Source organism: Podarcis erhardii, assembly GCF_964252035.2.
Source record: "Podarcis erhardii genome assembly, chromosome: 9".
Classification (NCBI taxonomy): domain Eukaryota; kingdom Metazoa; phylum Chordata; class Lepidosauria; order Squamata; family Lacertidae; genus Podarcis; species Podarcis erhardii.
The window spans coordinates 56,363,197-56,376,117 of record NC_138512.1 but is presented as its reverse complement, the minus strand read 5'-3'; the positions used below and the strand labels follow the sequence as shown (position 1 = coordinate 56,376,117).

Sequence of the window (12,921 nt, the reverse complement as noted above, 5' to 3'; positions counted from 1 at the left end):
TGCAAAAGCAAACTAAGGGCTTATCCACACTTCCCCTTCCTTTGTGCATTCCAGGCACAGCCTGCATGTTAAAGCTTCAGGTCCAAATGCTCTTTTTTGTTTTAAGCTCCAGAGATTTCCCTATGAAAACCTGCTCTTTAAAACAGAATTGGAGCAATCTGCAAACTGTGGAAAACCCAAATTGCTGTTTGTTGCACTTCAGCTTTAAAGAGAGGATTTCCACACCCCGGGGCAAAAATCCCTGCTCAACAAAAACCCTGAAGGGCTGTTGCATCCAGACATTACTGTGTCAGGACTGGAGGTCACCAAACCAGATGCCTGTGTTCTTGTCCAGCTCTCAGACAAGCAGAAAATATGGTAAGCTAGGCAGGAATTTCAGAGCTGCTGAAGTGATCAGCTACCTGCATGTTTATTCGTTACTACTGTATGTATTTTTGTGCTTTTATACTGCAAACCACCCTGTGATTCCTGCATGGAGTATAGAAATTTAATAAATAATAATATAATAAATGTCAGACTACTCCAAAAGATAAGGAAGCACATGGAAGAACCTGTCCAGATCAAGGCCTTATCAAGAGCCAGGAAGAGGTGGAGCCTCCGGCTCTTGTATAAGCTCCCAGTGTGACCTAGTTTATTGCTAAAGCAACAGCTCTCTTCCCAAGTTTCAGCCTTCCTGAACTGCAGAAATGGACATTAATCATCATGAGAACAAAGGCTTAGCTGAAACAGTCGATCTTTTATTCAACAGCATCAGTTATGGAGCAAGAACTTTCTGACCGTAAGACCTGTTCAGCATTGGAACGGTCTCCCTTGGGAGGTTGTGGACTCTCCTTCATTGGAGGTTTTTAAGCAGAGATTGGATGGCCATCTGTCATGGATGCTTTAGTTGAGATTCCTGCATTGCAAGGGGTTGGACTAGAAGACCCTTAGGGTCCCTTCCAACTCTACAATTCTATGATTCTAAGTTCTGACCAACAGAGAGGGAAAACCAGCTTCCTACTGGGCTCCAATGCTGCTGAATAGGCATGGAGGTGATGAGTATCTTTGCCTTCACACTGAATAGTACCTGTAGAGGGATAAGAAATAGGAATAATAGTGAGTAATGGCTAGCAGCTGCAAAAAATAAAATAAAAAAATAAAAATACTTTCATTGAGGGGTGCATGAAGAAGTGAGAGAGGGTGCTATCATCCAGGTCAGCCTCTGCCAACCTGTGACCCTCCAGATGTTGTTGGACTAGATCATTCCAGACCATTGCCCATGCTGCTTGGGCTCATGGGAGTTTTATCTGGAGGACCCCAAGCTGAGGAAGGTTGATTAAGGGCTTTCTGCTCCCACACATTGCAACCTAGTTTTCCACTGGCAGTCCTTTATATGGGTGTTTCATTGGCTGGGATAGATAGTGGGTGGAATCCATTAGAAGGCTTTCCTCAGCAGAACAGAAAGGGAAGGCTTTTTCATCTATTCCCTCTGTCTCCTGCACTTTCTAAATCTTATCCAATAGGTCCCCAAACCCTCTGCAGTAGATTGGAGAGGGCATGGGAAAATAGCCAAGAATGAATTCCCTCCTCATTCTGCTGACAGAGGATTTCTATCAGTGACACGACACCATTCAACTCAGCCTCAATTTGACCAAGACAATAATCATCCATTAAATAATGGTTTTGGCAATGGATGCCTATTTCTTTTGTTTCATGTTCCTTGACTCCAATTCTGCAAAGACAAACATGTTTTTTGCCAGCAGTGGTAACAGTGGAAAACAGAGAGCTTTGCATTCACTGAGTTGACTATGCTTCCCATTGCCTTCACTGGTACATGCTGGAATCTTATTTGAATTCAGGAGGTTGCTGACCCCATTATTGAAAACTCTGTTTTCTGCATAGCTTACCCTGTTCAGTGAGAGAAGACTGCATAGTTAATGCACACTTTCTCCAGAACTGCACATTGGTGTGTTTGGTGACCCCACTCTGCATCTCCTTCGTTTGGGGTATTTGGGGGCAGGGATGGAGGAGGTGTAGATGTCACAAACTGAAGCATGGATTCCCCCATTTGATAATTTTTCCTGTCTTGCTTACCTCTGTGAAGTGCTTTATCCTTGCAGAAGTGCAGCTGAGAACCCTGGTGGGTGCTGAGGTCAGAAGTCCTGTGGCAGGAAGCCTGTAAGGATTCTGAGATGATGTGTTATTCAGCTGCCCAGCTTTTGTTTTTTATTCTCCCTGGTGACTGGTTGGCGGGCTGTTTGTGCAAAGTGCTCTTTCATCAAGGTTATACCGGACAGACATAAAGGCAGAGTGCCCTCATGTCACAGATCTTGAAATATGTGAGCAATGGAGCTGTGGTCTCTGGCTGCAGCTTCTGTACTTCTGGTAGTGTGCTGTGGAATTGGCTCCCGAGTTAACTGGAATTCTCCACTGTGGTAGGAGTTGCAAGGAAGGGATGGAGCCATCTGATTCCACAGGAGTGTTTTCACTTGCAACTTTTCTTAGAGGTGTAAAATTAGGCCATTGCTAGGAGCATAGGATTCCTACAACTGCTACGCCTTCGCCTCTGTACCCCAATGACAACCATTTTTATCCACTGCACTGCAATAGCCTCATGATGGCAAAAGGATGTTGCTGCACTAGTGTTTGGATTGGTCTTTCACAAGCAGAAATGCTGTGTTCTGCTGGTGCACAAGGTTTGGGTGTGATTAAATCCTGTTCAACAAGTGAATGGTGTGGCATAAGATTGTTCTATCATCTCTATCTATCGATCTATCTATCGATCGATCTATCGATCTATCTATCGATCGATCTATCGATCTATCTATCGATCGATCTATCGATCTATCTATCTATCTATCTATCTATCTATCTATCTATCATCTATCTATCATCTATCTATCATCTATCTGTTTCCGCTGTTGTCAAGTTTTCAAAATTTTAATTCCTGACACCTCTGCTTTATTGTGTTGAATTATGTTTATGAATGGAGGGAATTTTGCTGTACAAAGTTTTCACTGTGGTAGGCTGATATTTATTATTGCTAATGTTTTGTTCTATTGTTGCATATTTTTTCTTCCGTTAATGTATATTATTTCATTTCATCTGCTAACTAGCATTGGCAAGGTGGTATATAAAAAACACAGAAATAACAATGGCTGTGTGAATTAGTACAGAAACTGTTTTGATGAGGTAAATTGGGCGATTTCAAATACTGGACAAGGAAATTCTTAAAGCTTTTTGACACAATTTTTGGATAAAGCATTTGCATTAAATAAGCTCAAATGCCATTTATTCACAATGTATCCTCAGCATAAAAATGAAGGGATAGGGGGTGGGGAGGTACGTACAGAGAAACCTAATCCTTTTCAAGAAACAAAAAAACCATATCATTTAAAGACTTTGGCAAAAATTCCACAGTACTGTTTTGCTTTTTCACTGCCAGCAGTTTAACAGAAACAGGAGATTTCATGAAAAATATTATAGTTTGAAATACATATACCATTTTATTGTACCAAAATAGTGAAAAACTAAACAAAAGCCTAAATCCAGAACTACAATTCAATGGTTTTAATTATTTATTGTAAAGTTGCTTTGCTTTAAAGGGACAGTTGTCAGGGAAACAGTATAACAAAAAAGATTCAAGATGAAAATGGACACTGAAGTTTCCTTTACATGTTCACATTTCATTCTCTATATGTGTTGAACAGATATAGGAAACACTCCATAAAAACAAGACTAGGAAAGAAACAATGGTCAGTGGAAGAATTAAGTTTCTGCTCTACCATCCTCTTGCCCCGTTTTCAACAAATAATAGCACACGAATTTGTCTTGTATCAGTTGGTCTATCTCACTCAGTACATCAGGGAAGAGGGAAGGAAGGTTGTGGTCCAGAACTACAATCAATGCACAATTATTGTTCATTTATTATTTTTATTCCTGTCATTGGATTTTGGTTCCTACTCCCACCCCTCAAATACCTGGAGCCACTAGACAGGTATTTCTCCAGGCTTTCTCCATAGCCCTACAAACACTTCATTTGCTCTCTGTAAGGCTGAATGTGGGGTTGAGGGCATTTCTGCAGCCCTATATCATAATATTACTTTTGGATACAACTAGGGGCAGAGGGAGAGAGACATAGAGACATACACACTGAGACACAGGAAGAAGAGAACTCAGTTACCCTAGCCCATGGGTAGGCAAACTAAGGCCTGGGGGCCAGATCCGTCTCAATCACCTTCTAAATCCGGCGGACGGCCCGGGAATCAGCGTGTTTTTACATGAGTAGAATGTGTCCTTTTATTTAAAATGCATCTCTGGGTATTTGTGGGGCATAGGAATTTATTCATTTTTTTTTTCAAAATATAGTCCGGCCCCCCACAAGGTCTGAAGGACAGTGGGCCGGCCCCCTGCTGAAAACGTTTGCTGACCCCTGCCCCAGCCCCTTTTAAAAGCTGGATAAATATATGCTCCCTTGTAGAATATGGTGAGCACACTTAAACTACAATGAATGCATGACATCAATTGTATGATATATGAAACTGATTAGCAGATGTGATAAACTCCTATATTTTGATGTAGACCAGTCACACCATCCAGAACAGATGCAGGGAACATTTATATGGTCTTTTAAATATGCTTGTGGGAGGGGGTTGCTGCTTTGTTTTTGTTTTATTATATATTTTGTGTTCTCATTTTGAATTTTTACATTGTTAACTGTCTTGCGATCTTCAACTGAAGGGCAGTCTACAAATTTAAAGAAGAAGAGGAGGAGGAGGAGGAGGAGGAGGAGGAGGAGGAGGAGGAGGGGAATTTCCACTGGCATTGGAATGGTTGTGTTACTAGCATAGGATAAAGGTAAAGGTAAAGGTAAAGGATCCCTGACAGCTAAGTCCAGTCAAAGGTGACTATGGGGTGTGGCACTCGTCTTGCTCCAGGCTGAGGAAGCCAGCGTTTCTCCACAGACAACTTTCCAGGTCATGTGGCCAGCATGACTAAACCATTTCTGGTGCAACAGAATGCTGTGACAGAAGCCAGAGTGCACAGAAACATTGTTGACCTTCCCGCCGCAGCGGTACCTATCTATGTATCTATTTGCACTGGCATGCTTTCGAACTGCTAGTTTGGTAGAAGCTGGGACAGGGCAATGGGAGCCCATTGCATGGATTCCTATGTTCATTAGAATACTTCTGTTAAGGTTAGAGAACGCCCGTTGTATGAAAGAACCAACATGTTCCTTTTATTTGTTTGTTTTAAAGAAAAGAAAAACCCAAAGCAGGCATGGATAGTTAACAAATACATATCCTTTCTCAAAGAGAATCATACAAGTGTTTAAATGGTAATAATTAAAAACCTGAACTCAAGGGCCTCCACTATGTCATCATAGTGGACTAACATTTGCCCTCTATGTGAGCCACACAACATTACTGAACCCAATGGAATGCACAAGTCCCGCTAAGTGCTTGAATGTGGCTACAGTTCTCAAAATTTATTAGCTGGTGAAGGAAACTCTGCTAGCCAAAGCCATGTTTCAAGAAAGTTGTTAACGTGAGTCAAACCTCATACGAGAACTTCAGTTTTATTTTAACAAAAGCCTGATGTGGTTTTGATCACTGCCTGCTACTCCTCCATTCTCCTTCTGGTAACCCCTCAACACCCCCCTCCCCTGCCCTGTAACTTCCATACAATTTATTCCCCAGTGCTTTTCTTTTACATGTCTGACCCAGGACGTTCTCTCTCTTTTTGGATGAATTCACATTTATTTAATTATGCTCCAAGTTGGGCTATTCTTAAACAAAGCAGACATCAGTCCCGGGCTTGCATATAATTAATCAAAGTGGCCAATGTTATCCTAAGTAACTGAAGGCTTCCTGGATTACAGCAGCATTATTAGCATGTGATTAATAAGCAGTTAATGCAAACCAGCTCCCGCAACACATTTGTTAAGATATTTTATCTAACTTCAAAGTTCTGCGACAAAGTTCCAAGCCATAGTTAAGAGACCTGCTTTATTTAGTAATACATTGTTAAAAGCACCATCTGGTCAAACAGCTGATAGAACTCAAGCATATGGGGGCCCCCAGTTGTTTCTTCTGGGAAATATATGTGGCCTACTGTATTGTGTAATGATCGCAATTTTAAACTAACCAGACCAAACTTGCAATATCACTTTTGTTCCATGTGGTCCATAGCTATTGCAATAAAGGAAGACGATGGTGATGAGACTGAAATTACAAGTAACAAGCTAATAGCAAACTCAGGGGCTGACTTACTGCAACTTTGTAGCCAATGCAGGGTTACTGAGAAGCAATAGGAGAGGAAACTTGCAAGGAAACCCACCCCTCACCACAAAAAGATCCATCTCCCACAAAGCAGCCCTTGCCCCAAATAGATAAGACTGAGCATACTTAGAGGCCACAGTGTTTGTTGGAGGCCAGAGGTGAGCAGAATGGGAAGGAACATCATGAAAGAAGGCACAGCTGTCTGGCATACTCAACAGGAACAATATGCACTGCTACATTTTGCTGTAAGTTCTGCTAGTATGCATAATAATTTAAAATTAACACTTACTTGAGGACCAGGTTGACCCTGCAAAGGAAAGGAAAGGAGTTAGAAAAGGTCTAAACTTGGTTTCCTCCCCACCCCTCCCCCCAGACCCACAAGTCATTGAGCATCAGGTGAAATGCAGCCTCTATAAATACAAAAACTCCGCAGCTGAAAGCTCATAGCCTAAAGACACTTGGTTAGAATGCCAATTAGTGAATTAGTTAAAAGTAACTGATCCGTAATGGGAGTGACAGAATTATTTGAAGAAGGAATTTCATTTAAGAAGCTTCTTAAGTTCTTACAGCGTCTAGTTAGTTAGGTACAAGCCAGAAGCAAATTTGGTGTATAATGTGAGATGAAGAAGCTGTGCAATTTTATTTTCAAAATGGGCTGCTAATGACTTATGTAAAATTAATGTGTCCAACAGACAAAGTTGGAAGAAAAACAGCCATTTCCAACTACTTGTGATTCTCACTGCATGCATGCTACAATCCTTAAACCACAATACTCCTGAGATAGGGTCACTAGCTAAGAATGGATTTTGGTAAGACTGCTTGAAAGGAGGCCCTAAATGAAGAATCCAATAAATACAGGGTTGGATCCAGAATTAAGTGTGAATAATGAAACTGGTGAAAACTGACTTCCCTGCTTTTCTCCACCATACAGCAGCCTCCCCACTGAAAATGCTCTACTGAGTGTCAAGTGGGAGAATGGACTGTGCCAAACGGGGCAAGCTTTTTTTGTGCCATATGTGGAAGGAGAAAGAGTGGGGGTACTTGAAAGTCAAGTGAAGGCACCTTCAATGAGAAGTCAGAGAGAGAGAGAGAGAGAGAAATAAAAGCTGCACTCCATCACTTGGCCTGCAGAGCAATGGATTTGTCAGCCAGCAGATCTCCTTTCCCACCCCAAAGCATAAAGCTAACTCTGCTAGGTTTTTAAACAGCCCCACTACCTCTTCAATTGTACCCATAGGATACCGCAATATTTAAAACTTGCAAAACTGCTCATAGAATGTCAACCCATCCTCAAATGACTCCATACTGTTTATGTATGTATTTATACATACATGCCTGTTTGTATTCAAGGCCTATAATGAGGATACATTTCAGTGTTCTGCATTGCAGACTTTTCCTGCTGGAGAACTTTGTGTTATTCATAATGAACTAGAATTGTTCAACTTTTTTAAAGGAACTTACAATAAAAGAAATTGTGTATTATGTTACACACACACACACAAAATGGAAAAACATCTATAACAGTTGAATCAGATACCCTACTACGTAATTTGGTCTCGCATTCTTGTATAAAGCAGCCCCTTTCCATTTCAAACATACTTTCATTACACACTCCCTATTTCATCCATAATGCTCATGTTAGTTTACTTAAGACAGCTGTATCCCTTAATTCTACATACCATTCTCTTAATTTAGGTATCTGTGGAGTCCTCCAATATCTGACATAAATTAAATCTGGCTGTTTTAATCAGGGCTGTTCCAAGACATTTTTGCTGCCTGAGGCAACAAGATGGCAGCCTCCACCATTCCATGTAAAAAAACCAACAACTGGTTAATGGAAGTAGTCTTCCATGGAACCTGAGGGCTAGCTTAGGGAGTAAAATATGATCTGCATGGGTCAAATAGCTCTGTATGCCCTCTACTCCTTTGCTGCCTGCAGGGCTGCCTCACTTATCTACGGTCATATGGAACAAAGCCCCTTGTAATCACTATCAATATTGTTACCAATAATACTATGGTTTCTAACCCCAATCTCCCAAAATATTATTTTTTGCTTTCTGAATTTGCCTCCAGAAATTTCTTGTGTAACTACAGAATCACCAACAATGGATTCTTTTATCAAACTGAATTCCCACTACTGTGGGTATTGTTTTAATTCATGAATTGTTGCAGCCTTAATTCTTACTGGGAGTCTAATTTCATTTACCAATTGAAATTCCTTTAAACTAAAACTGACTTCTGAAAGTCCCGCTGGGTTTTTACTGTCTTGCACAGAATCACAAACTGCTGCCCACACATTTTGATAACTGTGAGACAGGGACACAAACCAGCTTCTGGTCTCGGACTTGTAGTGCTGCACCAGGACAAAATGGCAGCTTTGCCAAGTAAGATGAATTAGGCAGACACAAAGATGCAGAAGTTTAAATTCTATAGTTGCACAAAATAGTAGCCCTTCGTCTTTTACAGCTCATTATATGGTTGCTATATTATTTAATAAGTGACAGTAAAATCCAAATTTAGCAAAGTGCAATGTTCTGTTTTAAGACATTTCCATTGCTTAAGAGACAGAGAGACGAGGAGATGGAAGAGGGGTGTCTTTTGCATGCACACACGCAGGTAGAAACACACAATCAATTTTAGATCATTTTTAAAAACTGATAGTTAATTTTCATTACTTTCATATATGTTCTATTAATTTTCTCAGGCCAAAGAATTACATGAAAGCATACTGCTCTATACTTTCGTGCACCATGATATCCCTCAAAAACATACACATTGCAACCCCAGCCGAGAGAGAAATTATATATGCCCAGTGCTACAAAAAGATGCCTGGATTTCCACACCATAGATTATTAAAATATATACCGGTAAATGTTTCCATTAGGAAAGGTGGGAGGGAGAGGGAGGGAGGGGGAGAGAGAGAGAGAGAGAATTTTGTAAGAGCTCAGAAGGCATTTTGCTGAGACCAGAATATAGCTATTGTTATAAGTTTAGAGGGGGAGTAGGCTGAAAGACAAGACTCTTCTAATGCCTACCCCCAACCTTTCTAATTCCCGGATCCAGCATGGATTCACTTGCTGGAATAACTAGGCAAGCCTGGTAATGGCCCGCTAAGTATGGGTTGTTAAGGTAACAAAGGGAGTGGCTCTGTGCCACAGGGCAAATGGGTGGGCGTCCCGTATGTCTCTTCGAAAGACAGAAGGCTAGAGTTGAAAGTTGAGTTATGTGAGCTAGAAGGGAGAAGAAAAAGTTGTGAGCTTGAAGTGAGAGGGAGTCGGAGCAATGTTTGAAGAAGCTATGGAAGAAACAAGACCCCTTTGGGGTACTGATGCTGTTAACCCCTCCACTGCAGGCTCAGGTTGTATATTTGTGTGAATAAGCCATATATCATAAAGACACAACAGTCTCTGTTGGGCCTCATTCCAAAAGGAAACACTGGTTAAGTGTCTAGGACACTCAGAGATTGGGGTGGCATGCAACACTATGAAACAGTTGCAATGAACAGAGAGCAGAGAACATCCCATGGCCAGTTTGGATATGAAAAACCCTTTCTTTGGTTCAGAATACATGGAATATGGTAAGATATTTTCAAGTCAATACTGCTATATGTGGCACATAGCTGCAAAAATTGTGCAGTCATTTTATTAAAAATAGCATAACAGACTTATTGTAAGTGGACACTACAGTATTGGACATATTTCCTGTTCCTGGAATACAAATCATCATAAGATCAAATAATTATTTTCCTCTGTTAGTCTTCTACTAATAAAAAGATTTGATCTTCTCGTAAGTTGTCAAATGGGAAACATTCTAGGAATCCAGGCATATCATCATTCTCTCAATTCCTGATGCGCTACATAGCCAAAATGGCATCATCCACACAGAAGTGGGAGGTATCAAGAAGCAGTATTTCATGTTAGAAATGTGGTGAATATCCAGTTTACCCTGGTAGATCTAGCACTGCAAGTCTGAGCAGTACTCATGGCATCCACTAAGAGGACTGCAGCTATCTGACAGGCAATATTCTAAGTTATTAATATTGCCACTTTTGTGGACTATAGCAGCCCATTTACCCATAACTCACTCAAAGGATGAAGGTTTGAAAATATGATTGCAATCTGATTAATGGGGGAGAACGTTAAATGCACCTTTGGTGTCAGTACATCTCTCTGAAGTGTTCTTTAGAAAGTGTCGTCCCCCCCTGCACAATAGGCTCCATAAATTTTCATCCATCACATGGTGAATAACAAAAAAATTCAACCAAATAAGGGGAAATCACTTGTAGAGCTTCAGTAATTATTTTGCCTTTTACTGATATAATAACTTCTACACAGAAGGACCCAGTCCCACAAACATTCTGGCACTGAATAACTCCATTTACTAGACTTTTAACATGTGGCTGAATATTGAATTCCTTGAGGAAGAAAGCCTTTGACTAACTGAATATATATAAAATTCCAGTTCCTATATCATATAGCACCTATAGGAAACAAATACAATAATTTGCCATGTAATTGACTATTTGAGGTTGCGTGCATCTCATAATGGATAACTCCAAGTTAGGGGCTGTAGCAGAGATGGGAAAACTTTGGACCTCCAGATGTTGTATGAAACCTGCAGCCCAGGCAATGATCAGAGGTGGTGGGAATTACAGTTTAACAACATCTGAAGTGCCACTGGTTTCAAAAGATTTAGGATCCAAGGCCAGGGAGCAGTAATATACCGAAGCCTGTTTGTTGGTATCTATTATGAACTGCATTTTGAATAAAAGGTGGTGTTTCAATTTAACATACAGTAATAATAATTAAAAAATTTTTTTATTTATGTTTATTTTATTTGTTAGATTTATATACCACCCTTCATCTCTGAGCAGTTCACAGGATAAAAGACAAGTAAATAGTTAAAACAAAAACATCAAAACCATAACCACCCCCATAAACTATAAACACAAGTTAGTATCTAAAACAAAAACAGCAACCCCCTTATAAATTATAAAACTCTTTTGAATGGCTACTCTCAAGTGAATTTGGTAATATAAAAAGAAAAAGACAGAGGTACTTAAAGCAAGCCAATTTGATAAAAGTTCCGTAATTTTGTCTACAAATAGTAAATTGTAAGTTGACAAAAATATGCAAGCTTCATAAGTGATTCAAGATAGGAAGAAAAAAGTAAAGTACATTGAAAGGCTCAGTAGTTGTTGTTGTTTTTTGGGGGGGAGGAAGAGGAGTCACCTACCAGCTTTCCATCCAAACCAATTGGACCCTAGGATAATCAGAAGCCAAAAGGACATAAAATTGTTAAATCAAATGAATGCTGATGTCAGGGTAAATGCAAACTTGTGGAAAAGTTTAGGCTATTATTTGCTGATTGTCGGCAGTTAGGTGCAATGCCCTTAGGGCATCTCAGTCAGCAAAGCTGAGAGAAAGCAACAGCAGGGGAAGCAGATATAGAAAGGTATTAATCAGAACAGGATGTTGGAAAGTCACCAGGCAGTTGTTGGTGCTCAACAAGGAGGAGTTCGTGAAAGCTAGACTTGCAAGCCAGAAATGTTATTTTGCAACACAATATATGAAATAATGCATCTGGCTTTTATTTTTCCTTCTGAACAACTAGGTAGCTACATGAGGTGAGCTGTGTACAATTAGGCTGCTACCACAACTATAAGTTCAAAAACATATCCTGAGTGTAAATACTTGTCTCTTGGAGGTTGGATGCGATTCAAGGGTGAGGTAACTAAACTTATTTATGTTATGAAAGATGCACTGTCCAATAACCAGCGGGTGCCAACAGGGTTTTCTTGGACCTGTGTACTGAATGTTGACTGAGCCCTTCAAACCACTCACAGAAAATGCCACAGATTTGCATAAAATTTGCATAGATTTGGGGTATTATACTAATTTACTGCCATTTGATTAATTGGAGAGGGATCAATAATAGTCAGTTTAAGTTCTCTTTCTCCTAAACTTCCCTTTCCTAAATAGTCTTTCTGTAAATATTTGAGCATCTTGATTTCCCATGTACCAACATGTATTGTGGCGATCTCTTTAGATTTCGACAAATTCACCAATATGGATTCTAGAACGATGTTTTACATCATGTACTGTCTTCTGAATATATATCTCCCTTACTAACTTTCAGAATAAGATTGGCTTATTTATTTCTACAGGGTCAAGACTTTTAGATCAGAATGGTGTCTCTGGGTTTTGGAGTGGGGGAGCAGGGTTTTGTGTTTTAAGAAAATCAAAAATTACAGTATTTCCAGAGATTAAATCAATAGTAATGGAAATTGACATTCAAAGGGGCTTCACAAATGCAGGGAAAATGTTTTGGTTGGTTGGTTGGTTGGTTTTTGTAAAAAAAAGAAAGAAAAGCTTGAATGTCAACTTTTTAAATATTGCTGCAGATTGTCTTAGTCCATCATAAAGCAGATGAAGTGATCAAATTTCACAGCTGGAAGAAATAGTCTGGAGTTAACAGATGGAAGCTGTTTATGCAGTATGATTTGGGTTCCACAGAACCTTAAGAACATGCCTCATGGAAAAACAGCTTCCCTTCAGTATTAACATTTAAGCTTTTTCTATAAATGAAAGCAATGTGTTTTAAGTTTATTCAAATAAGTTCTCAGTTCTATCTGCTTATTTATATGTCCTTAACGTAAGTC

At 39.9% G+C, this 12,921-nt stretch overlaps 1 protein-coding gene and 1 long non-coding RNA gene across 2 annotated transcripts in view; one reads left to right on the top strand and one right to left on the bottom strand.

Moving 5' to 3' along the window:
• The window catches only part of COL25A1 (collagen type XXV alpha 1 chain), a 325,875-nt gene that overhangs the window by 141,287 nt on the left and 171,667 nt on the right, over window positions 1-12,921 (bottom strand). The window contains exon 5 of the mRNA XM_081876942.1: window positions 6,550-6,567. Within this exon, the coding sequence (XP_081733068.1) occupies window positions 6,550-6,567 (18 nt within the window). The remainder of the gene's footprint in view (window positions 1-6,549; window positions 6,568-12,921) is intronic.
• LOC309350414 overlaps window positions 1-12,921 on the top strand; it is a 691,638-nt gene that overhangs the window by 566,792 nt on the left and 111,925 nt on the right. The gene's annotated exons all lie outside the window — the stretch shown is intronic.